At 28.4% G+C, this 27,065-nt stretch overlaps 3 protein-coding genes across 4 annotated transcripts; all 3 read left to right on the plus strand.

Annotated features, from left to right (window-relative positions):
- Nucleotides 1-505: 505 nt before the first annotated feature.
- On the plus strand, nt 506-5,945 carry Bma-trm-1 (N(2),N(2)-dimethylguanosine tRNA methyltransferase, putative; the record flags this gene model as incomplete). The annotated part of the gene is made up of 12 exons (XM_001894693.2): nt 506-681; nt 894-1,017; nt 1,170-1,238; nt 1,330-1,451; nt 2,006-2,121; nt 2,773-2,885; nt 3,274-3,422; nt 3,613-3,843; nt 3,928-4,003; nt 4,667-4,861; nt 5,362-5,438; nt 5,771-5,945. 12 exons carry the CDS (start codon nt 506-508, stop codon nt 5,943-5,945), a joined length of 1,623 nt encoding a protein of 540 aa, XP_001894728.1.
- A 4,642-nt stretch (nt 5,946-10,587) lies between these two features.
- Bm9474 (Uncharacterized protein) lies at nt 10,588-15,821 on the plus strand (the record flags this gene model as incomplete). The annotated part of the gene is made up of 12 exons (XM_043082476.1): nt 10,588-10,612; nt 11,387-11,456; nt 12,369-12,452; nt 12,670-12,838; nt 13,128-13,231; nt 13,332-13,492; nt 13,736-13,784; nt 13,867-14,060; nt 14,181-14,242; nt 14,487-14,995; nt 15,159-15,313; nt 15,694-15,821. The coding sequence occupies 12 exons, from the start codon at nt 10,588-10,590 to the stop codon at nt 15,819-15,821; spliced, it is 1,710 nt and encodes a 569-aa protein (XP_042938410.1).
- A 1,315-nt stretch (nt 15,822-17,136) lies between these two features.
- On the plus strand, nt 17,137-21,661 carry Bma-cdc-48.3 (ATPase, AAA family protein; the record flags this gene model as incomplete). Of its 2 annotated transcripts, XM_001894695.2 has the most annotated exons (12): nt 17,137-17,217; nt 17,428-17,727; nt 17,960-18,117; nt 18,396-18,701; nt 19,074-19,295; nt 19,473-19,679; nt 19,801-20,020; nt 20,233-20,463; nt 20,687-20,801; nt 20,903-21,035; nt 21,225-21,407; nt 21,568-21,661. In XM_001894695.2, 12 exons carry the CDS (start codon nt 17,137-17,139, stop codon nt 21,659-21,661), a joined length of 2,250 nt encoding a protein of 749 aa, XP_001894730.2. The 2 variants fall into 2 exon arrangements, with proteins under 2 accessions (XP_001894730.2, XP_042938411.1); XM_043082477.1 differs by lacking the exons at nt 17,137-17,217; nt 17,428-17,727; nt 17,960-18,117; nt 18,396-18,701 and having other exon boundaries at nt 19,237-19,295.
- Between the last annotated feature and the right edge of the window lie 5,404 nt (nt 21,662-27,065).

A 27,065-nucleotide genomic window follows, 5' to 3' on the forward strand; every position in this document is an offset into this window, starting at 1 on the left:
ATGCAACTTAAGCACTTATGCAGATGATATTGTGAATTTTTCATACTACTGTTATTGGGAAATATATAAGTGTTTTTAGCGAGCAGGAAAAATCATCAAAATTAACTTGTGCTTGGAGTTAGGTTGTTTTTGCATCTTTGCTTTTTTTTTTTGATTTTGGAGTTTGTTTGCTTTGTTTTTCTAAGTTTAAAAATTTTAGGGTAATTTATAAGTGCAGAATATAGTTGTGTTATTAATACCTGGGGTCATTTTCAAATGGATTTCCTATTGCAAAGTAATACTAAGCCAGTGATGGACTTCGAGTATAAATTGAGCTAGGGATAAGAAAAGGTCTTGGCCAGAGTTATGTTACTTTTGTTGCAGGCTTTTTTTTTACTACCTTGTAATTTAAGTAAGTATTTTGTCATGTTTGTTTTATTTTAATGTTTCGAGTAATGTTGTTTAATTGGTAAAAAAGAAGAAAGTGTAATTGCAGGAATTGCGAACACCAGTAAGTTAATCAGTAATGGATATGGAAGTAAGGCAAGAAAATCAACTGGCTATAGAACAAATAACAACTTCAATTAATGATAATGATACAAATAATTCTAATTTTATTATCGAAGGTTCGGCAAAGCTAGATAGTTCTAGCCCAACTGTAGCATTTTATAATCCTGCACAACAGTTTAATCGTGATTTAACGTAAGTTATTGTAATTCATTTTTAATATTCTGTTGTAAGTAAGAAGACGCCAGTGATTAACAAATTTTAAAAAATTTAGAAATTTATAATAGAAAAAAAATTATAATAGGAAATTAAAGTAAGAATAGGGACTGTGAAGATGGCTTAATCCGCAAAGTAGTTAATTGCTTTTTACGCATAATTTTTAATTAATTTTATAAATGTGTTTTTAGAATTTTGGTACTGCAACAATTCGTAGAAGATCGGAAAAAAGAATTGGAAGAAAAGAAATGCAATGAGCAAAATGGTGATGTAGAGCCACAAGCAAAACGATCACGAAAACTCGGAGTCCGTGATGTAGGCTTAAATTTCGAATTTAATGGAAAGTTGTGATTGAATGGAATTACACATTAAATCTGTATTAATTTAGATAATCTCAGATTCATATTTTACTTTAAAAGTTTTTTTTTTCTTCAAAAGTAGTAATGATGATATAATTGCTATTGCAGGATTCTGAAATACGTATTTTGGATGCGTTATCCGCAAGTGGTTTAAGAGCTATTCGTTTTGCCAAAGAGGTGAAGAACTATAATTGTTTCGATTATGCGAAAAATATATTCATTTTAATAATAAAGCGATAATATATCATTGAAAAACCTTACTTTACAGGTCCCATATGTAGCTAAAATAATTGCAAATGATTTTTCGGAACAAGCTGTAAGTTCGATGAATAAAAATATCGAAATGAATGGTGTTCAGAATCTTGTAGAATCAAGGTGCGGTGATGCGGTGTAAGTTTTATGACTAATACCATTTAAGCGATTTGCTTTTTTCAAGTCTAATATAAACAATCAAGATCTGCTAGTTCTAGTAGACTTATTCTCGGTCACTGAGACTCTAAGGGATGAAGATAAAGCTAATCTCAACCTTTTTCTACAATATAATAAATAATGAAATGCATGGATGGTGTGATAACCCATTATGTCTTTAAACGTATGCTATAAAACACAATCTATAAGATTGGCATTTCTCAGGTGGTATTACAAATAGCCTTATTATCATTTGCAAAGCATGACATCTATGTATTGTGAGTAAGACGAGATAAGGAATTCAGTTCGAAAAATCTTCGTTTCTTTTTTTTTTTTTTTTTTTTTATTCTGCATAAGCACATATGGGATGCTATTAATCTGAAATTTCCAGCTTTTACCAGTAAATATTATGGATTTGTGTTTTTTTTCTTTTGATAATTAATACTTAATGAATATTACAGGAAATATTTGGGATTATGATATATACTTCTTTAATTTTAATTTGTCGCATTTGTTTAGTAATTCATTTCTTTTAGCGATGCAATGATGTCTAACCGTTCATTTGATAAGCGATTTCATGCAATCGACATTGATCCATATGGTTCAGCATCAATATTTCTCAATTCTGCAGTGCAAGCTGTTACGGACAAAGGTTTTCTTGATATCATTCATGTTGTTAATAGGCTAAATATAATAGAAGATATGTTTATTAGTTAATTAGACAGATCAAATATTAGTGGACTGAAAAATTACTTTCCAGGAATATCACTTTTTGACGATGTTTTTTCAAATCTAATATAAACTATCAAGATAATTTTCTTTTTTTTACATCTTATTAGTGATCAAAGTGATTTCGCTTAGTATATTTAGCTGAGATCAAGATCGTAAAAAATTAAATGATTCGCAGATAGTTTTCCCGTATTGAAAGTTTTGAACATAGGCATCATGGTTCTTAATTTGTAGGCATAGTATATATATATATACTTAAAGTTGATCATTCCATCTTTGCACTATATCACATACGACACTTATGCCGTTATCTTTGGTTTCACAGTCGATAATTCCTTAATTTTGTTCTATGAACAGTAAGGATTATTTTGGGTTCTTCTATTAACAGAATATGAAAAAAGATTAATTACATAATACCTAAAGGGTAGTGAATTGCATAGCATGTGATGAAAAGTTAAGTTATATAATTAAGTATCATTAAGGAAGCTTCATTAGTACTACTTTTGTTCTAACTTTTGTCGCAATCTTCAACTATTATAGTATTCGTTGTTCTTTACTGAACGTTTATTTACAGGTATTTTAATGGTTACGTGTACAGATATGGCTGTACTATGTGGTAACACGCCTGAGTCATGTTATAATAAATATGGTTCTGTTGGCCTGCGACATAAAAGTTGTCACGAATTCGTAAGTTCATATTACTTTGACTTTTCTCTTTTCTCAGTTTTTTTTCTTTTTTTTTTCATAAATGTATGTTATGGCACTTTCGAATTTTAAAAAAATGGTAATGAAATTAGGTCAAATTGACTAGAAATACAAATTCGAATGAATTTAATTTTAAACGCCATTTTTTTATGGAAAAGTATGAAGATTCCGGAACTGTTTTTACCCTTTTTCCATTGTCTTTTTTTTTTTTCTTGGTGCTTTATTGCTAGTTGCTGAAATACAAGCACAAAAAGTTTGCTTTTGAATATATAATTTGTATGAAACTCTAGTCATTTATTGCTTAACTTTTTTCTTTGCTTCGATGTAATATCCAAAAAAAATGACCAGAATTTCAGCGATTGATTTCTAGGCTATTCGTGTTTTATTGAGAGCTATTGATACACATGCAAATTGTTATGGAAGGTATATCGAGCCGTTACTTTCATTAAGTATCGATTATTATTTACGAGTTTTTGTTAGATTACATACAAGCGCATTTATTGCCAAGGATAGTGTAATGTAAGTAATACTTCTTTGTACAGATATATGCTTTGATTTTGAAAGATCTCATTGAACTTATTAAAATTATATTGATAGGAAGAGAAGTCCAGAAATAGATAATATCAATAATGTATATTGTCTTTTCCTTTCAGTTATCAGTTTATTTTCGAATATTTTTGTAAATGTTTTAAAATAACAACTAATTCAGGAAAGTATCACATGTATTTGCATGTACTGGATGCCATTCACTGTACTTGCAACCACTTGTGAAAAAAATAAAAAACGGAAATAGTATAAAATACACTCCGAAAACATTTGATGTGTCGTTATTGAATAAGGATGGAAAATGCGTGCATTGCAAACAATCCGTACATATGGCTGGTCCAATCTATAGTGCACCAATACATAATCAACACTTTGTAAATAGACTATTGCAAAGGTGAAGTGTTTTTTTTTTAGGAAAATTTTTTTTTTTTTTTTACTTTCGAACTTTGTAAAAAATTGTTTATTTTTAAAATTGTAGGTTAAAAGCACTTCCGGAAGAAAAACGATCCGAAACATTTTTGCGTACAGTTGGAGTTTTAAGTGTTATTGCTGAGGTTGAATTTTTTTTCTTTGATTTGTTTATGCTATCGAATGCCCAAAAAACTTCTTTTAAGCGATATCAGTATTATATCGCTAATTTTACCATGTCGAATAGTGGTGTTTAGAAATATAATAGTCGCTAAATTGCAGTTTGCTTTGTTATTTTTAAAAGTTTCAGACTAAATATCTCAAATAAGTATAAGTTAATTAAAAGTTTCTTTTTTAATTTTTCATTTATTAAGCAATTTAATAATTCACTAAGCAACAAAATAAATTTTCATTGACTAAGCACAATTAATATAAAATAATACGATTTTAATTATAATACGGTAAAGACAAAAAGTATCATGTGCCTTTCCTTTTAAGACATCAGTGCACGATTGAGTCAGACATAAAGTTGTATTCATTACCTAAAAACGCACTGCTTCGAATAATCGAAGAATATTGATTATTTGAAAGTTTCTAGTCTTAATTTTTGTTGATGATTACAGTGTGGCTATGGAATTGTCTGAAAATGGAGCTTTTTTTTTGTTCATTTCTTACAGTTCATAATTGTTCTGTCTGTTTCTTTAAGATCGCATAATTGTATTAATTCAATAAAAAGTAAAAATAGATTGGAATATTAATAAGTAACTAAATTAATTTGATTTGCAGTACTTTTTATTTCGATTTTACAGGAACTACCAGATATTCCTCTATATTACGAATATGATCAATTGATGCATGTTGTGAAATCAGCAGTGCCAAAAGCAGTTGACTTTCGTTCAGCACTCATGAATGCTGGCTATCGCTGTTCCATTTCACATTGCAATCCAAAAGCAATCAAAACCGATGCTCCAACATCATTTTTATGGGATATTGCCCGAACTGTGGTAAATTTAGCATATGATTTATATTTGTTCCTTCTAAATTCGATTTCATATTAGTCTTTTGAATATAGCTAACAAAATATACAGGAAATGTGGTTTTTATCATAAATTCTTTCTGTTTAAGTAAGATTTTCTATGAATTGTTAATATAAACCATAAATTGATAACTAATTCCTTGTGTACTGCTTCAAAAGAAAAAACTTTTTTTAACACGTTTATCTCTGTTTCAAAATATATTTATCATTGATAGCAGTTATTTTGCTGATCATTGGCTAAAAATGAGTTTAATACTATGAGGGTAGTAGTAACAAGGGATCAAATTCTTTTAGTTGCAGAATGTAATACTTTTTTAGAATATAGTAAGGAAGAATGGAACATAGGTTTGTCTTTTATTGAAATAGAACAGTGATTCTTTTGTAAAAAAATTTCTCGAAAGAGTTCCTCTGTTTTCTTAGGTATTGTTTTGTTTATTATATTGTCTCGCACATAATTTAAATTTACAGGCAAAAAATAATAATGTTACAAGCGATCGCTTTACGGAGGAATGTGCTGGTAAAATCATTTTGGAGCAGGAAATAAAGTAAGCAGAATTTCTTTAAACAATTTTTATACGATAGCTTTTTTAAATATGTAGTTAATAATGAAGTTTCCATAATTACTTTTCTAATTTAATTTATTGCCTTTATAATGAGCTGCTGGTTCCTTATAATTAGATTAAATAGAGTAGTGTCTCATTGTGCACACTATAAAGGATTTGGAATTTCTTTTTTTCTAAATTTCTTCACAACTTTTGGTTGTTCCATATCTGTAAAGTATTTATTATTCGAATGCTACACTAAAATTGTTGATATTTCACTAAAGTGGTTAGTGGAAATCTTCATGAGCCAAATAAATTTTCCTCATAATTTCCAGGCATGAAATCACTTTTCGGCTACATCCGGAAGCATTAGAGAAAAGTAAAATGGATTCGTTGCTGCGTTTTCAACAAAGTAAAGGTAAAAATATGGGGCCAAAAGCAAAGACGAAAGGTTCAGTTTCCTCAATCCGAGCTGGTTTTCAGTTACCGCTGCAAAGCGAAAAGAAATGAATAATTGGTGATCTTATTTTGAAAAAATTTCTATTTTTTTTAATTTATTATTTTCCGTCACAAATATTTTCAATAAATATTTTGATTTTCTAAGCAAGAAAACATGTGTGGTAACATATGTATTAAAAGAAGTTATGATACAGTTCTTCTTGCTTAGAAAATTCTTTAGCAAACAAATTGATGTTTCTGAAGTTATAATTTCTCTTCAAGAAATCATCTTTTTCACAAGCACTTTGATACTTATGGACGAAAAAATTTTTATGACCAATGTTATTTGCTTATTATTACCGGTATTCATGAGTAACATATCTGAAGCAACGCTTCTACTTGCTTGAAGGCATTTTCATCAAAGAAAGCTGGAAATCTTTTTCTATTATCAATTCTCAAAATGCTTCGAGTAGAATGCCACTATTTTCTGGTAATGTTACCATTTGTTGTTGCCTTATTCCATATATTGTTGTTAATTTCAAATGTTGATAAAATTATATTCTCGACCTGTTTACATTATTATAGCTAAAAATGATGAGTGTTGAAGTTAAACCGAATCCATATTAATATTTCATGCACGTGAAATATATATCAACATACCGTTAAGGTTCATTTTCGTTTAATCGAAAAAAAATAAAAAATAAACAGCTTTTTTAAATTAAAAATTTACTGATGGAAAAATACAACTTGATAAAAACTTAGCAAATCTATCCAAAAATAGAAGGGTATGTAGTAAATGTTTTCCAGAGTTTGGTAAGGTTAAAAATTACAAACCTGTAAAGTTTTTGAAAACCAAAGCAAAATATACCACTGAAACTTTTTTCTTTTAAACTGCTAATCAAAAATTAATTATTAGACATGTGGCACTATAAATTTTTTTTCTTGCTAATGTCATAACAAAACTCATTATCTTCAGCAAAAACTTCCATTATTCCCCTACATTGGTAGAAATGATAATTACAAAGTATTTTTGTTGAAATGTTTATATTCCTTTCTTCCATTCCACAAATCTCCATTTTTAAATCCAAAAAACGATTATGCAGCAACATTTCGGTAACATCCCGCCTGGTTGTCTTTTTTTTGCTAAAAAATTGTTTGACTTTTTCATCAATATTTGAAAAAACGAAAAAAAAAAAAGAAAACTTCCGGTGATATATTTTAGCAAATATGAAATACAATTACAGCGTCATAAATTCTGAAAGTTAAATTTCAATTTCACATCATGCTTTCATACTGATCTTTTCCCCAATGCAATTGCATATAAGCCGAATGGCATAATATGCATCAATTTGTGTGGTAAAAATCTGAAAAGTAGAATAAAATGAATAGATAAAATTAGAATAACAAATTTGTTCGGTTCGAATTTAGTTGACTAACAACTAAAAAAATCTGTAATTCGAATGAAAAGTTGATATAATATGCTAACTTTGATTAATTCTCTAATTTTTACAAAGATAACCAGCCCAATAATAAACCAATGTGATCGGAAAGATAAGAAAGTTTTACTCTCTACTGTATATGAGCTAAACAAAAAGTGTTAAAAAAATTTAGATATGCCAAGAATAACAAAGGAAGTTGTAGTTTCATTCGTAGGTTACAATTAATTTGAATATCCAAGAAACGATTAAACCTGCAAAACTAGCAAATCGATTAAACCTGCAAAAAATGACAACGAGAAAATGAAATTTTAGAAAACCTCAAATATTGATTGTAATAAAGATGCAAATTGGATATATCTCTATCGAAGTTAGTGTTGTCGAAGCTAAAGTAATTATATAAATCAAAAAAAAGTAATTGGCAGTAAAAGTAATTATCATAAATCAATGCGATGTAATTATATATTTCAAATCAATTTTCACTAAAGGAAAAAGCAGAATGCTGAAAACAATCTAACTTATTAGAGTCAATTATTCAAATTTATATAATTTAATAAAATTCAAACTCTCAAACTGGCTTCAATGATACTGAAAGTGTAGAAATGCTATAACAATATGTTCTATGATTCTAATGAAATATTAGCGCATGCTAATTGTTGTGACCTTCAGAATTAGGGTCAAATTACTAATTATAACTATTAGTATTGATATGTCAGAAATAGGTCGATTCTGGAAATTGAAATTTATTCGTATACAAGAATAGCTTAATTTTCATGATAATGAACAGTATTATGAAATTTCAGAAAAACATTGTTAAAAATGGAAAATACTAAGTCTCTTGGTATAGAAAAAAACAGAAATCAAGGTAAACGACAACTTAATTTATGTTTTAGTCGCTTAAAATGTTTGATTAAATAACTTCAGAACAATGAGCATTTCCAAGTGCGATGAAATGATTCGCTGATCAGTTGCAATCTCATTATCGAAATGATAAAGGTAAACATTATCGATTTCAACGAGTCTCATTTGAATATTAACAGCTATTCTTAACTATCATTTGGCAAATTATGAAAGTAAAATCGCCTATGACATAATATCAGCCAAGGATAGCAATGAGACTTTTCGCAAATACAGGAAAATGAAAACTATTTTCAGCGATGCTTCCAATGAATGTAAGAAAATTCTTAAATGATAGAAAATTTAACAATCTGAGAAAAGTATCGAGCAGAAGAATGTCAAAATAAAAAGATTCATGGTATTAACTCAAATCCTGATAGTATTCAGTTTTTGAAGCCTTGGAATGATCAAGAACCAACTAAAATAAAGATTTTACAATTCATAGCTTCACAACCCTTAGGATTTTTTATCCCAAGGCTAATGCTGATAAAATTACTTCTTCAGTGCTTTTCGAAAAAGAAGTCGAGACCAACAAAACACAACTGATATGTTCAAGAGGTGTCACCTGTCGTGGCTGGCCCATCACAACTATCAAAGATTCACATTCAATGCTTCCTCCGACGTCACATATGTTATTTTAGTGTACATTATTCAAGATAAGAAAACTTTCCTGATCTTCACCAAATCTGGAATTGTTCTCATCAAAAGTATGACTATTCCAAGATTGAATTACTAGCTATGCACTCTTTGTCTAACTTGCTACCAAACAAATGGAACTCTAAAATATAGATATCACTTTATTGTTCAATTCCAAATGCGTTTTATATTGGACACAGATACGAAATACTAAATTCTCATTTCGCTATATTCCAAGTGAAAACAGTAGCAAATGTTACTACCATAGGAAAAGTTTATTTCTCTCCTTTAACTCATAAATTTTGAATCATAGCGAAAAGAAAGTTAAAGATGGTTAATTAACAAAGAATCAAAATGGCCACTTTAGACATCTAATATCAGTGAATATGAAGTCGGAAGAGATCGAAAAATTGATTTCTCCAACCGAAAGCGTTGCGAATTTCGAATATCATGAATCTAAAATAAATCATAATAAAAAAACAATTCCATGTAAAAACACTATCGTTCAAATTATATTACGATAAATCATTTACCTAATTCCTCATCCCTCATTTAGCCAATTTCTCATCTCCTTCCTTTGTTTTCTTTGTTTATCTTGAATCTAACCACATTCCCATCTTTGTCCATAATTGTTAAAATATCGAAAGCCAATACACACATACGAATATTTCTGGTTTTCCATGTCTATTGCATCAGATATTCCTGAACATAGTTTTTTTGTTCATTTAGCTTTGGTAGCTACCACTCACAGAGCTTTGTATCCGATCGGATATACCAAATGATTGTAAACCACTCCCATCTTGACAAGTATATATACATACATCTTACACCACCAATTGATCATCCAATTCATGAAGTTGATTCTACTTCTTCAACAACCTTTAATTCTATTACCTTTTCGTCGCTTAATTTCTCTTGCGACAAACTATTTCTATTATACTACTATACCTGTTAATAAAATTATTGTAATATTCCTGTGTAATTTCAGTATCGATAATTGCGAGAATCAACTTACTTCGACATCAGAAGGTGAAGGATTTTTCCATAATGAACAAAAAAATTATATTTTCTCATTGAAATCTTATCACTAACCCTTATCGAATTTTGATTATGCTAAAAACCTCCTAAATCAGTATAAATTTATAAGAATCGAATTAATTTTATTTTTAATACTGAATAACGTATGAAATTCGAATCAACTTACTAAATTTCATCAAAAAGCTTCTGAAAATAAGAGACGAAAAAGATATTCCGAAAATTACTAAATATTTACACAAAGTCTCAAGAAATAATTTAGTGAAAATAATGTTTGCATCATTTCCTATTGCCAAGTAAGAGCTCTTGAATTCCGGGAAAAAAAGCCTTTGTCTCATAGATTCCGGAACTTTGAATAGCAGAAATTCCGGATTTGTTATCCAAAAGCTTTTCTCTTCCTTTAATCTTTTGCCCACACTAGCGACTTCTGCGAGTTTGGTTAGGACCACTAGAGAATTGAGCTGTAACGGATGTATTGATTCCTAGATGGAGAATTTGTTATTGGTATAATTGGTGAAGTTTTCCTTTTGTGATTTTCCTCGTGCAATTTGGAAAAAAAAAGGGAGGAAAGGTCCATTGAAGAGGAGTCACTGTGTTGTTCGGGTTGGCGTAACGTAAAGGTGGCGTAACGTGTAAAGTTCACGTAGCGTATAAAGTTCCGGATTTGATGTGTCACGTCCCTGTTCTGCATATACTGTAAGCTGATTATTATGGGCGATACAGAAGAGTCGATCGGTAGAGTTTTTGTGTTGATTGTATACAGTAAATGGTTATTGGGAGATTTTCTCTGTGTGTTTTTTTGATTTTATCCAGAAGAAACGGAATTTTAAATTTTATTTTGAAAAAATTAGTACTTCATTTTTAGATTTCATCCAATTTATTGTTACTTTTTTGTAATAAGATGAACTTAAATTAGATATTTAATGTATTTCAGTTTTTAGATAAGCTTTACTGTAAATGTTTGAGATTTTTTCGCGTAGGCGTAAACTTCAATGGTTTTACATTTTTTTTTTTTTGTATGAAAATGAATTGTAATTTAAATGAGGAAGTGGTTTCCTTTAAATGGAGAAAAAATGTATTGCTTAAATGGTGATGAGTCTTGATATTTTCCTTTTGAATTTTTATTCGAAAAATATCGTAATTAAGCTAAAATAGTACATACCATAACAATTATGTCGGTGTCTTCTGGATAAAATTGAAGCTTCCAAGCAACGCGGGTTTATATTGAGTTTGGTGATTAAAAACATGTCATGTGCATGTTGGATATGGATATATGTAGTGAGCTAGCTGTTTAGTTAGAATGACGGTTATGCGGAATTCAGCTTTTTGTTTTTTGCTGTAAGACTTTCGTGGTTTTAAAATTCTAGAATTGAAATACCATACATCGAGTGACGATTTGACGCGCATTTGTTATTATTAATCTTCTAAAATTTTGTTCAAAAATTTACCCATTTATGTATTCTTTCTTGACTTATTCTTAACCTATTAAATGTTTGCAAAAAGTTTCAGATGCCAGTGTGATGGGATCAAATAAACAGAAGAAAACTGCGATAGAGAAGCCATCAGCTTCGCCATGCGGGTAGTCCCCACAGATAAATATTTTTGATTTTAACCATTTTCGAAGTTGGTTTTGTTAGGAAGACTGGGAAATTTGTATTTTTTATTTTTATTTACTTTTTGCTTCCGGAGAGAGGATATTGAAGTTGAGGAGAGAAATGTCGTCATTAGGAAGAATGCCTAAACAAAATCCAAAACTAAACAAATAATTGGTAACGCGATTAGCTTGGAAAAAAAAAAAAAAAACCTTGCCGCTTTCGAGTCACTGTGACTATGACCAAACACGGGTTTCACAACACGCCAACAAGGTGCAGAAGGTTGAAATCTTTTTAGTTTAGACTCTCATCGCTCAGTTTATACATCCAGCACTCTTTAAATTTCTGCGAAGATATTCCAACGTTCGTTATTTCTCTTTAATATCCAGTATGGTTTTTAGATTATATTTCTAATTTTTCGTTTTGTTTTGTGATCAGATATCATTATTTCCTACTATTCAAACAATGCGTATGTGTGGTATGGTGTGGTGTGATGTATATATATATATATACATATTTCTGTTTATAATTGCCTTTGTGAATGTCAGTCTAGATGTTACCGATGAGAAGGTCTATTCTTCTACCTGCGCTTTGAATCACTTCCTTGTTCTACATTTATATGCCTTTCAAATTTTGTCCGTAATGAAAGGGATATTTTTTCTTTCATGGTTGTTAAGTAAAGAATTATGTCATAGCTTTTTTCCATTAAATATTAAGAAAGGACAGAAGAAGTTCAAGAAAATTTTTGATAACTGTTAAATTTGTTGTGAATTATTATAATGATTCAGTTTTATGTGTATTCCACTTCGAATTATCATACTGCAAACGACACTATCCATTCTCAATTTGCAGTTTAATCATGTAGTTTTATCATATTTTTAATTAAGTAATTGATTTAGCTCTTCAAGCTCCGGAGAAATCAGTGACGATAGTGATGGTGAAGCGGAAGATGCTGTTCATCATGTGGCTCAATCAGAGGCTACGTTAGCTTTTAATTTTTATAATTCATGCGTTTGTATAGAGAAATTAGGTTTTTGTTCTTATTCGGAATGACATGCTGGTTGGATGTTTTCGTGATTGCTTGTATAAAACCAATTCGTAGTCTTACTCCATCATTTGTAACTGTGATAAATAGTTCACTTTCAGAATAGATGTGAGATTTAATGTGTGCTTTATTTTTCTATTTTTTCAAGTTTTTAGGAGAAATGGTTTTATTGAATATCGTAGAAGAGAATTTAAAAGGGATTTCCACTCTAATCGAGAACATGATGTGCCGCAACAATTTGATCCTGATAATGATTATCGGCATCCACATTTGACACCTGAACAAATTTCCCTTCGCGTGCGAAAAATTCCAGGACCAGATGTGGTATGCTTTATAAAATGTTTTTTGCGAATTTTCGCTGTTTATAATTTTAAAGCAAATTGAAACGAAGCAGTTAGAAGAGGGGAATGATTTATTCTTTTTGAATCTATATTGTGTCTCAGTTTTGGGTCGAAATTTTGCCTCTGTTTAAGAATCGGAAAGCGATTAATTAAATGTGAATTGTTTGCTCTTTTAAAATCTCTTCAAAGAATTTTTCCATTCATTAAAAGATTTCCATATATCGTTTACTATTTTACTTTCCATTTATAACATTTTAATGCAACCATTTTAGCTGGTAGAATTAAGTGATGTAGGCATGCGACATTTGTTATCCGATGTGCATGAATTGGATCGTGAGCAAATTCGACTTTCCAACAATCGTCGGAAGTTATTGGAGTTTGTTTTGGTTTCAAATTCTTCTTTTATCTCTTTATATATATATGCTTTAATGGAGATCTTGCATACCGGAAAAATTTGCTGATTTGGTATTTTTCAGACAGATGCGCCAAATGCATAAACAAGAAATAGGATCTTTACGGGAGTGTATGGAAACGTTGAAGAGGTTGATGAGTGAACGTGGAATGAATTTACTAGCCACACACATTGGACAAGATGTGATGGAGTTCCTACATGAAAAAGACCAAACTTTCAGTGCAGGTGTACCATTGTTTTAGAATTGTTGATTTATTAGAAGTGCATTAAATAATTCAGCAATTGTATAATAAGCTTCTTTTTAAGTCTTCATTTTTTTACATTTATATATCATATGTGACTCCTCTATGATGAAATCCATCCAGCCTGAATAACCACATATAGGATAGAACGAGGTTTCCGATTTATATCAATGAATATTATTAATGATTTGGCAAAAAATTTTTCTTATACCTCTTTTGTTTTCAGGAAGTGTATCGTTGCCGACAAAGGTGCTGGATTCATCGTCAGATTCATGGTATTTTTGTTCGTTTATGTCTTCAGTATTAAATTTCTTACATAATTCCTGTCCTATCCCTACGGATTTTCTTATATTGCAGCCGCGGTTCGTACGGTGTTTTTCCGAAGACTCAAAGCTTTGCACAAAATTCCTTACCACCACGACCGCATTTTGTCCCGGAATGTTCCGGTGCTTTCAGTTATCCTCCAGTTACACCAACAATGCCTGGACCACTCATTTTACCGCCACCAGATTTCTCAGTTCCTCCACCATTTCCCGCTCATGCATTACAAGGTTGCTTCATTGGAGAATTTTTTTGTTTAGGTTGCTGTTTCTGAAAACTTTCGGTCTGTGGTGCTATTGAATGTTTAATAAGCAATTCATTTGTATCGTAATTTTTTTGCCACTTTTAAGCAGGAAATGATCATGCATTCGAAAGCCCTGGTACATCGGCGATCACTACTCGAGATGTCTCGGTAATTGATGTCATCTTTTATTTAGAAATTTGTTCTGTGAGAAAAATACTTTTTGATTGTGAGGGGTGTTTGTAATACATTCTACTAAAGTGAACTCTCAGAAGCCAATTTTCGTGTGTTCATTTTTCCTACTCAATGTTTATCTTTATCTTGTAATTTTATTTAAAAAAATGCTGTCTTTTTATTAACTTTTATTTTTTTACCAATTTTCACCTCTGTCAGTGCTGAAACGCTCATCTTTTAGGTGACCTCATCAATGAGCGCACCTTCCTTATGCGGTGCAATTGGTGAGTCAGGAACACAGAATCCGTTGCGAAATATATCTTTAGTTACTACAAATGAAAGGACTGCGGAAATAGCAAGTGGATCGAGCAATCATATACCACCTAGCAGTACCGGAGCGCCAGAAAATATTGGGAGGCTGGGATTTCGGCCAAAGATAAATCGCGAACTGGATCATTCAGGGTTGCTGTCTGGAATTCCACAGCAACCACCGCAACCACCAATGATGGGGATGATGAGAACACAGCAGCGTTTTGGTATACCACCATTTCGTGATGGTGTATCAATTATGGATAACGCTCGTGGAGCACCGTTTCTGGATGAACGTGGAATGCCATTTCCGAATAGCAGGATTGTTTCGTTATATGATGATGGTCGATTACCATTTCATGAATATGAACATCCACAAGGTGATGAAGCGATTCGAATTCGGCACGTGTGGAGTACACGGCCACCAGTCACTCAGAGGAGGTTTTTTTTTTTTTTTTTCTGGTTTATATTTACAGGACACATGTAGTTTTGTAAATTTTGTCTTTAGCAAATATATTTACTACACTGGATGAAAAGAAAATATTTTAGGAAATGCTAGAGAATTTGTTACATTCGGTAGATAAGTGATCTTTTTCATTTATAGGTTGTTGCAACCAGGAGTTTTTCGTGATCGAAAGATTCAACGTGTCATGGTTAGTACGTCTGCTGGTCGAATTCAAGGAGCGGAGATACGTGACCGTTCGCGTTCTCCACATGGTGGTTCGAAGCCACTAATTGCAAATAGTAGCTGCGAAACTAGTAGATACTTTCATTTTTTTCTCTTTTTTTTTTTTTTAATTTGATATCAGTCACAAGCACTTTTTTGTCTTAATATATTCATTATTTTCGAGTTTTGAATTCTTTAAAGATATTAGACTTAGCATTACAGCTCAAAAAAGTGCATTTCTTTCATTTGGGTTTTAGAATCAGATCTCTTGGCGTTATCCACGAAAGATGAGTTGGTGTATTAACAGATGAGAAAATTGAGCCTACATTAATATGAAAGAATGTAATATGTGACAAAAAACTATAGCTATAAGTGTCTTTCTTCAGTCATATATATTTCAAAAAAAAAAAGATTATATTTTTCTTTGGAACTCAGTAAAATTTAGCAATTGTTAATGAAATTATTGTTTTAGTTGCTACTACTACAATTGCTGCAAATATCAGTGCAACTCATGTGTCATCAAATAATGACGTAGAAGGAAACGTTATGTTAGTTGACGAGAACAGTGAACCAGGGACCGATAAGATCAGTCAATGTTGAAATTTTGTCACTTTTATGTCACTTTGTTCACTTTTTATTTTATTTTGATGTTATAAAATTTTTAATAATATATGTCACCGTGTCACTGTGAATCAATGCATGTGATAATAATCTCTGGGCATTTATTTATATAGCAAAGCAAACTGCCTTTATTCAAATATTTCGGTTGGAATAACCGATCAAATTTAAAAAATCTTAGGAGGGGAGAACAGAAGATGCTGTTAGCATTGTAGAAATTTTTTAGGAAAAGATCTAAAGCGGAAAAATTAAATAGTATTTAGTTAAAGCCTAATTTCTAATTTTTGAGTTTTTTTTTTTTTTTTGATTACGAATACCGCAGCAGAAGTAACAGTTGACGTTGCGATTATTTCTTGTCTGCATTAAAAAAGGATCTAATTGATGTATTTTTTTTGTGCTTCGGAATTCCAAGTGAATCAGTAATACTAAAAGGAAAAGTAATTTTTCTATATCCAAATAAATTAGTCGGGAAATTTAAGCTGTAGTAGCATTCTTTTTTCACCTCTTTAATAAAATTTTTTTGGTTCTGAGGGAAATGTTTTTAATCGTTTAAGTATACGATTAGGACATATGGACTTTTTCATTTTTTATTAAAAAAAGCGAATAATAGATATGTTTAATTTGTTTTCATAAAAATTAATATAAATACAATAAAGATATGTATATCTACACTGTTAATTAATGTCATAAATTAAGGTGTCACGTTATTAACGAAATTTATGTTATATTTGCTGAAACTTTACTTTATCATTAAAATTAATGAATGTGGTAGTGAGGAACGAAAGAGAATATGCTAATTCAAATTTAGCCAATAGAGATTAAGCTTAATGTGTAATTTTACGGATGGTAAGTTGAGATGCTCATTTAGGTTAACAGGTTTGAAATTTTTTATGAAAATACAAATGCTATTGTTTGTAAGAATTAAATTGGTGGTATTTTAACTTGTTAATTGTTAATATCATATCACACCCAGAAGAATTTTTCAAAAATTTTAAATTTACTGAAGTAAAAGGCGATGATTTGAATTAGTTTTTGCCTCTGCAACGGATATATGTTTGTCAATTTGGTATAAATTTAGAATTTCTTGTAATTTTTTGTGTTAATTTTAATTTGCATTTATTTAGAATTACGCAAGAAGCAAATTTTCATCCTATTTTCACTTTAATTATTGAAATTAAAATGGCTACCTACATTAAATGAGTTTGTTTTATATCAAACATATTACTGCAGCTCTGTTATTTTTTATTTGTCAACTCAAGTTCTGTTTTTTTTTTTTTTTTAGTAAGATTATTTAAAAATGTCGAAGAAGAAGAATACAATTATTGAATGTTCGAATTGCATTTGTTACGTGCATGCAAAAAATTTAGATCTACACCAGGTATGGCTTAATTTTATTTATCAAATAATTAATTAATTTCTTTAATTTACTGAATGTTACATTTTATCAATTATAGCTTAATAAAGATGCACTATGCTGATAAATGTTATCTTTTATATTAATTTTGTCTGTAATGATGAAAGATTGTTTACTACTTATTTAGCATTAGAATTAACATTATTCTTTTTGAATTGTTTATTTATTTTTAAGAAGGAATGTTCGGCAATCAAAGAATATAATGCTGAATTTTTACTTACCTCTAGTGTAAATATCATTATGCCAAATGTTGGGGCGATTGTTACCAGTCAAAGTTTACCAAATGCAGCAAATTTTTTGCCACCTGATATTATTGGTTGGGAAAAGCGAAATGTTATTTTAATGCATCCAGAAACAATGGCTAAACTTCAAATGTTACCTCGTGCACCTTGCTGGCTAACTGTTATTGCTACTAGTGGTAATAATAATAATGCTAATGATGCGCAATGTGTGACAGTTTGGCCATGTGATGAGGTATTTGTATTTGTAATATATTTATTATTAAAATAAATTATTTGCTTAATTTTTTGTATTATAATTTCTAATTGATATTACAGTTTTTTTTGTTACTGTTATATCAAACTAATGTTTTCATAAATTTTGTAGGTGAAATTTTTTAGTTGAAAATATCCTTTAGTAACATTCAGATGATAGTAATATTTCGATGTATAATTAACTTTTATTAATAAATAATCACCAAATTTAGGTCAAAGAAATGCATATTTTCTTTCAAAATGCTCGAATTTGTGTAAAATATCGACTTAATATTGTGAATACCGAAAATATCAAAAAAGTTTCAACTATACAGTTGCGCCCATCATCTGGCAGGCATTTTTTGCCAATTTATGCGAAGAAACATTTCCGGTAAGTAAATTTTGATTTTTTTGCTTTAATTAACTATAATCATTGTAGCTGCAGTTATGATTAAAAGTATTCTTTGATAACTTTCCTTAGTAACATTCAGATGAATCGATAATATTTATACATAGACTTTTAATCATAACTGCAGGTAATAGAGTAATTGTTATATTGAAATATATCGATCATAATATCGACAAAGCAAAGTTTTATGTACCCATCATTTAAACACTGTGTTAGTAATAACTGAGTAAGGATTGAGTAAATGTTCTCATATTTTTCAGTGATTATATGGCAACTTACCTATCCAATGGATATTTAGGTATCAATCTACCAGTATGTATTTATTATTATGGACAAGAACACTGCTTCGATATTGTGTTATCAGAAGCAGAAATGTTGAAAATACTAACAATTTCATCTGATTTATCAACTGTTATGTTACTAAAACCTAAATCGGGTTGTACCTGTCACGTAGTTGATAATACAGTCGCATCAACAAGTTCATTTCCTCTAACATTTGAACAATTTGGTGGAGCGGAAAATGCTAAAAGAGAAATCGAGGAAGTCTTGATAAAACCATTGAAAGCGTAAGTTGTTTTAATGCCTTTGGTTAGTATTATATATATATATTTTTTTTGAACCTTATTTATTTATTTTTTCCTTAGGAATATTTGTAACTATTTCTTTTTTTTTTTTTTTTTTGTTCACCTACAATGATAAATTTAAAATGGAATTAATCTATCATAAAGAAATCGACGGTAAGTAATGGATAATAATGCAGCAATTTGATATGTCACTGATATATTGAATTATGTGAAATAAGCTAAATTATGTCAAAACTGCAGTTAATTTTTGGATTTTATCTACCATTTACAATAAATAAAGCAATTAATGCGTACAATGTGTTGATAATTTACTGATAACTGTACTGAATTACAGAAGGATTTTATTGATTTTAGTGGAAAAGAAGCATGTTCAGTGATTTTATCAGGATATACAGGATGTGGGAAAACATTATTTCTACATATAATACAAGAATGTTTGCAAGATAAATCTCTTTGGTTATCAAAGAGAGAGTTTGAAGATTTCCTCGAAAATGGAGCAGCAAATTATGATCAAAAAATGGTTTTATTGGTGGATAATTTCGACGATATGAAGCAATATACTGAAAAATTATGCAAGTAAATCTAACAAATATTTCATTTAAATTCATCTATTTTTGCATCAGTCAAATAATCATGAGATATATATTACGACCTATTATTAGCTTAACACGAATAAATTAAAGTGTAAATAACAAAATAGAAAATTATGGTATATCTTATTTATTATTCAATTATTTTTTCTATAAATTTTAGTTTTATGGATACATACACGAATTTCTTATTCGTGTTAGCTGTACGTAATGTGGAAACTATTGGCTTACCATTACGAGGAAGATTTCCGTGTGAATTGGAATTGCTGGTGCCTTCACTATCTGAAAGGATGGAAATTTTACATTTGTTGTTGAAAACGAAGCAATTGAAGTTATCCTCAGCTCAAGAATTAATACAAGATATTGCTCAGTAAATCTTCTAATCATTATATTATTTCAGCTCTTTGAAGAAAAAAAAAAGATAATAATTTGTAATTAATTAGTTTAAAAAAAAAGACTAGTAAAGTCAGTTTTTATTTTGATATTTCTAGAAAAAGTCATGGATATACAGGTGGTGATTTGAAAGCAGTTTTGCATCGTGTCTTTGCTAATTTTGAATTTGCTGGCGATGAGAATGAATTATTTCAACGTTTCGATATTGCATTGAAGCGTGTACATCCTACGGGTATTCGACAGTTTGTGCTTCAAGTACCTGATGTCAACTGGGAAGACATTGGAGGAAATCGAGAATTAAAGATGAAAATTGAACAGGTAGATAATTTCATTTATTTATCATTATTTGACTATCAAATTATTATTACTTTCAGTTTCTTTTTAGCAATTATCAGTAATGCTTTTAACAGCTAAAAAATGAGATAATTTATTAAAAGTATGATTTGGAATGATTGTTTATGTAGTTTTCAAATATTTATGTTAAGTAATACTCATTTCCAATGGATAGTTAATAATTTTCATTTTTTTAGGCAATTTTATGGCCATATCGATATCCAGAAATTTTCAAACGTTTTGCTTCGAAACCTCCATCAGGCATATTATTATATGGACCACCCGGTTGCAGCAAAACTTTAATAGCACGAGCAATTGCATCACAATCACGTATGAACTTTTTAGCAGTAAAAGGACCAGAATTGTTCAGTAAATGGGTTGGAGAATCGGAAAGAGCTGTACGAGAGCTTTTTAGGCGAGCTCGTCAGGTTTGTTACAATATCAGTAATTGTTTATTTTAATATCAAATAAATTTAACAAAAAATTTGCATTAGTTTACTCTAGCCTTAAATTAGCCGTGTTATCTTTCAACAGTGTTTTATTTAGATGACACATTTCTATTATTTGTAAATATTATTTTTGTCCGGATTTTAAGAAATAAAACTGATTCAAAGTGCTAAATTCATGTTTTCTTTTTTTTTTTTTTTTCAGGTAGCTCCAGCTATTATCTTTTTCGATGAAATTGATGCAGTTGGTGCAAATCGAGGTGATCGAAATGAGAGTCATGTTGGTGAACGTGTACTGACACAATTACTTACCGAACTTGGTAAGCTTTTTTTCTAACTGTTTGTTCCGCATTTTCTTTTTTTTTTTTTTTTTTTTCTTCCCAAAAATTATCGTTGACGAGATTGAAATGTGAATATTTAGATGGCTTAGAAGAGAAAGGTGATGTTATGGTGCTAGCAGCAACCAATCGTCCCGATAGATTGGATAGTGCATTACTCAGACCAGGCAGATTTAATCTTACCATTCATGTTCCATTGCCAGACGAGGAGACTAGGTAATGGTTAATGTTAATTAAGTGTATGAGGGTTAATTAGAGAAGAAGGAATTAGTTTGAATTTGATTTTGAAAAATTTACTATGGTAGAAAAACTTGAAATGCATAAAATTTAAGTGGTTTGCTAAAAAGGGTTAAAATTATCATTAAAACTGTCTTGGAGAAATGTCTCATTTTTTGGTAGTTTTAGACTTGAAATTTTGCGTATTCGACTGAATCAGATGCAAGTTACCATTGATTTGGATGTAGAAGATATTAGTAAACGAACGGAAGGATTCTCTGGTGCCGAAGTGGTTGAGCTGTGTGATCAAGCCGTACGCGAAGCATTGCTCGAGAATAGAGATGCTAACAGACTTGAATTTCGACATTTTCAGTAATTTTATCTGCTCTTTTCAAATTCTTCAATAAAATTAGATATGATCTTCTTATGATCTTTCGTATGATTTTTATATAGATATAATCTTTAATCCAACTTGCAATATGTAGAAAAATCATTTTATGAGTGTTTCTCAAAAATTCCATCAATTTTTCAGTCAGGCATTGAAGGAGATTATGCCGCGAACTCCAAATTGGTTGTTGAATATTTATAAAGAATTTAAAAGTGGTGTTGTACCGGATGTGATGTAATCTAACTCTCTCAGCAATGTTTCATCATTATGTATTTGTTTTCCATTACTGCAAACTCGATGATATGCATCTGTTGTTATTGTTTGGCTTATATTCCGGGATTGGTATTTACGGCTTATTTCTTACTGAAATTTTAAAAACCTATTTTTTGTCCATCAGTTTTTTTTGGTAAAAATAGAAAACGGAAATGTTCTCTAATTTGTGGAGACCCATTTCAAAGTCAATTTATGCATGCGTTGAGATAAAAACTAGTTAAAATTCCGTAATTTCGAGAATGGTAAATGAATCGAAAAATGGTATTTTTCTTGACTCACCATTTTATTAATTTTTTTGTTTCTTTTGTTGTTAATTTGTGACTTTGTTACTGTGATCCGGTAAAAAGATTGATAAAAATTCGGACTTTCACACACTAAAAAAAAAAAAAAACATCCAAAAAATTAAAGTCAAAAGTTACACAGCATAATACTATTGCAATGATATAATAATATACGCAGACACAGTATTGAATTTTTATTTGTTGTCAATAAATTTCTTGAGATATGCACTAAAGGAGTTCAGATATCAATGCAAATTCATTTTATATCCGAGAAAATATTCAGTTTAATATTAAATTATGATTATAGTTGGCTGATTATTCCACTCATTTCCTTTTTTATAGCGAAATGAGTACTAACCATACTAACCAAAAAAAAAAAAAAAAGACATTTAAGAATAAAATAAAGTTGAAATTTTATACTTTTCATTTTAAGCTTTATCTTATCATGCTTTTTTGAATTTTAACTATGAGAAAGAAAAGTTAGTGAAATGATATGGTCAATCATTAAGCTAGTAAAGGGGAACTTATCGATAAATAATTGATTGATGATTGATATTGCTAGGATAGTTGTTATTTAAATAGATTAAATATAAGATGAAAATAGTTTAATTTCAGTTCTGGAAATTTATAATATTTCTTTTGTTGGTAATAGTTTAGTAATTAATGGATTCTTTTAACGTTTGATAAATGTTACATTACATTTGATAAAAAAAATTACATTTGATAAAAGATAAATGTTGGTAATAGTTTGGTAATTAGTGGATTTTTAATGTTTGACTGGTAATGATTGTATTAAAGAAGGAAAAGTATGAATAATATGACTCGAATTTCTACTTAATTAACTATTATTATTATTATTATTATTATTATTATTGTTATTATCATTATCATTATCATTATTATTATTATTATTATCATTATTGTTATGAATTATTATTAATTATTAAATTAAATTATTGATATATATATATATATATATATAATTAAATTAAATTATATGTTATCATAAATCTTCCCCTCTTCAGATGAATATTTAGTGTGTGATTACGGTATTATCAATATTATATTACGTTATCAGTGCTTCAAATCTATGTTAGCATCTTCCCATAATTTTTCTCCTCTTTTTAACTCCTTAATGTAATCATTTATTCTAATGAAATGCAAATATGCATATATCACTAACTAAATATCATTTATATTAAACCACATACAAACATTTCCTCTAATGCATTTATCAATTTATCTCTTATCATTTCTGTTTTTATTTCATCCTTTCAACTATTATTCTTCTCAGATATTTTTTTGAAAAAAACTTTGATTTTAATGGAAATTTAATCATGATTCAATTACTATTCTTGTTTTGTAATCAAATTAACAAAAAATATTTTTTTTTAATGAAATTTAAAATTTTTAAAGTCTAACTAATTTAAAATAATACATGTCAAACATTTACGTTTGCCTCAAATGAAAAAATTAATTGCAACAAGTTGTAATTATTAATGTGTTTATGATGATTACTATAATTTTTCACATTTCTTTTTTGAGTTTAACAATTTAAAACATTTTTTTTTTTCAGCATAATTTGTAAATCTTTTCTTCTTCTTTCAAAGGATAAACTATTCGAAATGAGATAGTAGGAATTAAGTAAGAAATTAACGAAATAATTGGCATATTTTGTTTAAACTACTTAAAAATCTCATTTTTCCCAAACTACTTGAAAATCTTAAATTTTAAATTAGTTCATTATTTTTTGCTTTATATTTATCCCTCTTAGTGGAATTAACTTATTTATATATATTAAGCTTTTAAGTCAATAAATTATTTGCATTTTCTGCTGAGAGAATTTTAAAGATTGTCAAAATTTTAATCCTTAAATCAAGTGAAAAACCAAAAACAAATAAACATTAAAAATGCTTATTTGTTTGTTTGTTTGTTTCTTTTTTTTTTTTTTTTTTTGTTTTCTTCCAATTTTATTCTCTCCATTTATTTTAATTTTTTCTGACTACAATTCAATTAATGAAGTTTTTCATTTCCATTCATTCTTTTTTGCAGTCATCAATTATTCTTTTTTCAACAAAAGATAATTACAATAATTCGAACTTATTACACTGAAATTAAATTTGAAAAAAATTTACAGATTATGAGAATTAAATCAGTCAAATTAATAAATAATATTCCTAAAAATAATGAATAGAGCATTTTTAAATTTTCATACCTCTAATAACTTTCTTAACTTGCAGCTGCTACTTTTACTTCAATATAAAAAAAAAAAAATTAAATTCATAGCTTCTTAGCATTTGTTGAATTAATACTGCTTCAATGTTCCATTGCCTTGAAACTAATTACAGTTTAATTAACTTAAAATTGTATTCTTATTTCAATTTACTTAACCAATTCATAATTTTATGATTGTTATAATTCAAATTTTAGCATTTTAAATACTTGTTATTTAAAGATTTCAAGTTAGCATTTATTAGTTAATAAATGTTTAAATATTAATAATGCAGTTTGATGTTTATTAAAAATGTTTTTATTTTATTAATTTTTAGTAGCAATAACACATACCACATAAAATATAATATATATCAAATATATTTTATTTTATAATCGAAATGATTTAAATTTTTGCCAAAAATATAAAACAAAGAAGCTAAAAAAAAAAAAAAAAAATTTTCTAGAAATGCTCTTTCCAACAGCAAAACTTCTTATTACTGGAATTTTTGTGGTACTTGGAGGTGGATTTAATTTTGGTTTTCAAGTATCAATCATTAATCCAATGGGTAAACCATTGCAACAATTTCTGGCACAATCTTTAGAAAGGTTGTCTGATCTTTAATATTAGTTTTTCTCATTTTATAAGATAAAATTTTGCTATGAAATGAAATTGATAATATATTAATTAATATTAAATGATTAAATTAAGATTTTCAATTATTGTTTAAGCTCAAAACTTTGACAATTTTCCGAAAATTAAAATATTTCTAATTTTGTCAAATTTACTTGTCAAAATAAGTGCTTCTAAATGTTGACCACTTGAAGATGATACTATCAAAATGAAATTGGTTAAAGGCCATTTAAAATTAGTTGTCTGTAATTTGTTGAATTAATTCAAACCAGCTTTTTGATTCGAGATTATTAATTTTTTTCTTGTCAAATTGTTAGTGCTTTTACTTATTATTTTCCAATCAAAATGTTTATTAGATTAATTTTAAATTAAATTTTTAAATTAAACTTATCAAAATTTTCTTATCAAAATATTTATGGAATTTAATTTACTCTCAAATTACACTTTTATCAAATTAAAGTTACAATACATTCCATCATCAAAACTTATCAAATTTTTTTAAAAAAAAAACCACAAATTATATTTATTAAAATTTAAAAATCACTTCAATACTTTCATAATTATTTTATCATATCTATTATCACTTGCAGTCGTTATGATATCAAATTTTCCGAATTATCAATCCGGTTATTTTGGTCATTCGTCGCTGGCATTTTTTTCATTGGAGCGATTATCGGTGCTACAGTAATACCAGCGGTCATTAATCGCATTGGTTCACGATGGTCATTTGTGATTATTGCATTTGTTAGTTTATTTTTCATTTTTTATTACCATTTCTGAAAATAAGCAATTAAGCAAAATATGCTATTAGATCTTTATCACATTCCGGAATTACTGAATTGGCTACCGGAAATGAAAGTTAATATTTTGTTATTAATATTCAAAAAAAAAAAGAAACTGACCGATTACATAAATATTCATTCAATATGTTACGGACATCCTATTTTAAGAAGCTTAGAAAGTAATATATTCCGAAACTTTTCTTTTTAATTTATACAATAATTTTTGGATAGATTATAGATCAAATATGAATTATTCTAAATATATTATTTTCCTGACTTTTATGATATTCCGGAATTTACTCACTGATATAATTAATTATCAATTATTTAATAGCATTAGTGATCGGAAATTTTGACATTAAATTTTTAACCATTGCATTTTTATTATTCATTAATTTCAGTCATTTTATATTAATTTATTTTTATAATTACATGAAAAATTAGTTTTTAGTTTTTAATAAAAATAACTTTTTGATATGGTAGTGACATAAATTTTAATATAATTAGCATTGTTTTATTTAATTAAAAATTTTTTACCAATGAAATTCCACAAAAAATTTTTTTAAAAAAAACAATTAAAATTTTTTTACTAATAAAAATTTATTGCTATAAAATTATTAATTTCAGTTAATGATTATTGCTATTTTCTTTTCACCCTTATCACAATATACAAATATTGCGGAATTATTCATTCTTTCACGATTGTTTGTTGGCATTTGTGTTGGAATGTATACTACTGTACAAGGTGTATTCTTAACTGAAATTAGTCCAGGTAATTTAATTAAAATTATTTGTAACATATTTTAATTATTAAAATCCATCATTTAATATAGAAATATGTATGTGATATATTTTAAATACTATTTCATTCAATTATGTAATTTGTTAGCTATTTTCTTCATATTTTAATCTCTAATAATTAAATAGCAATTTATGGTTTAAAATTTAATTTCTAGTTCAAAAGACGAAATATATTTCTTTGATTGCTGAAAATATTATCATCAAAGACTATCGGATGTTGAATTTCATTTTATTTTCCGACTAATTATATTTGTTGTAAAATAATTTTGCATATCTCGAAATAAATAAAACTTCTTTATTCAAAAAAAAAAAAACAAAAAAAAATAGGAAAAGTCTTTCAATCAAAGATATTGCTTTCTTTTTCATCCTAATCATAAAATTTAAAAATTTTAAATATTGTATAAATTATTTTCAAACAAATATTATAAAGAGATAATTTGTTCATTGTTAATACAATATATATTCCTTAAAGTTTTACCAAAATTTCCAAAATTACTAAAAATATTTTTTAAACATTAAATTTTTGTTATTATTTTAATATCATTGAATATTAATCTTTATTTCATTTCATCATATCATATCATCTTTGTCATTTAATTTATCAATTTTTATTTTTAAATTTTAGTTTTTGCAATTATTACAGTTTGTTTTCGTGGCCTA

The sequence above is a fragment of the Brugia malayi genome (assembly GCF_000002995.4).
Source record: "Brugia malayi strain FR3 genome assembly, contig: Bm_v4_Chr4_scaffold_001, whole genome shotgun sequence".
In the NCBI taxonomy this organism is placed as follows: domain Eukaryota; kingdom Metazoa; phylum Nematoda; class Chromadorea; order Rhabditida; family Onchocercidae; genus Brugia; species Brugia malayi.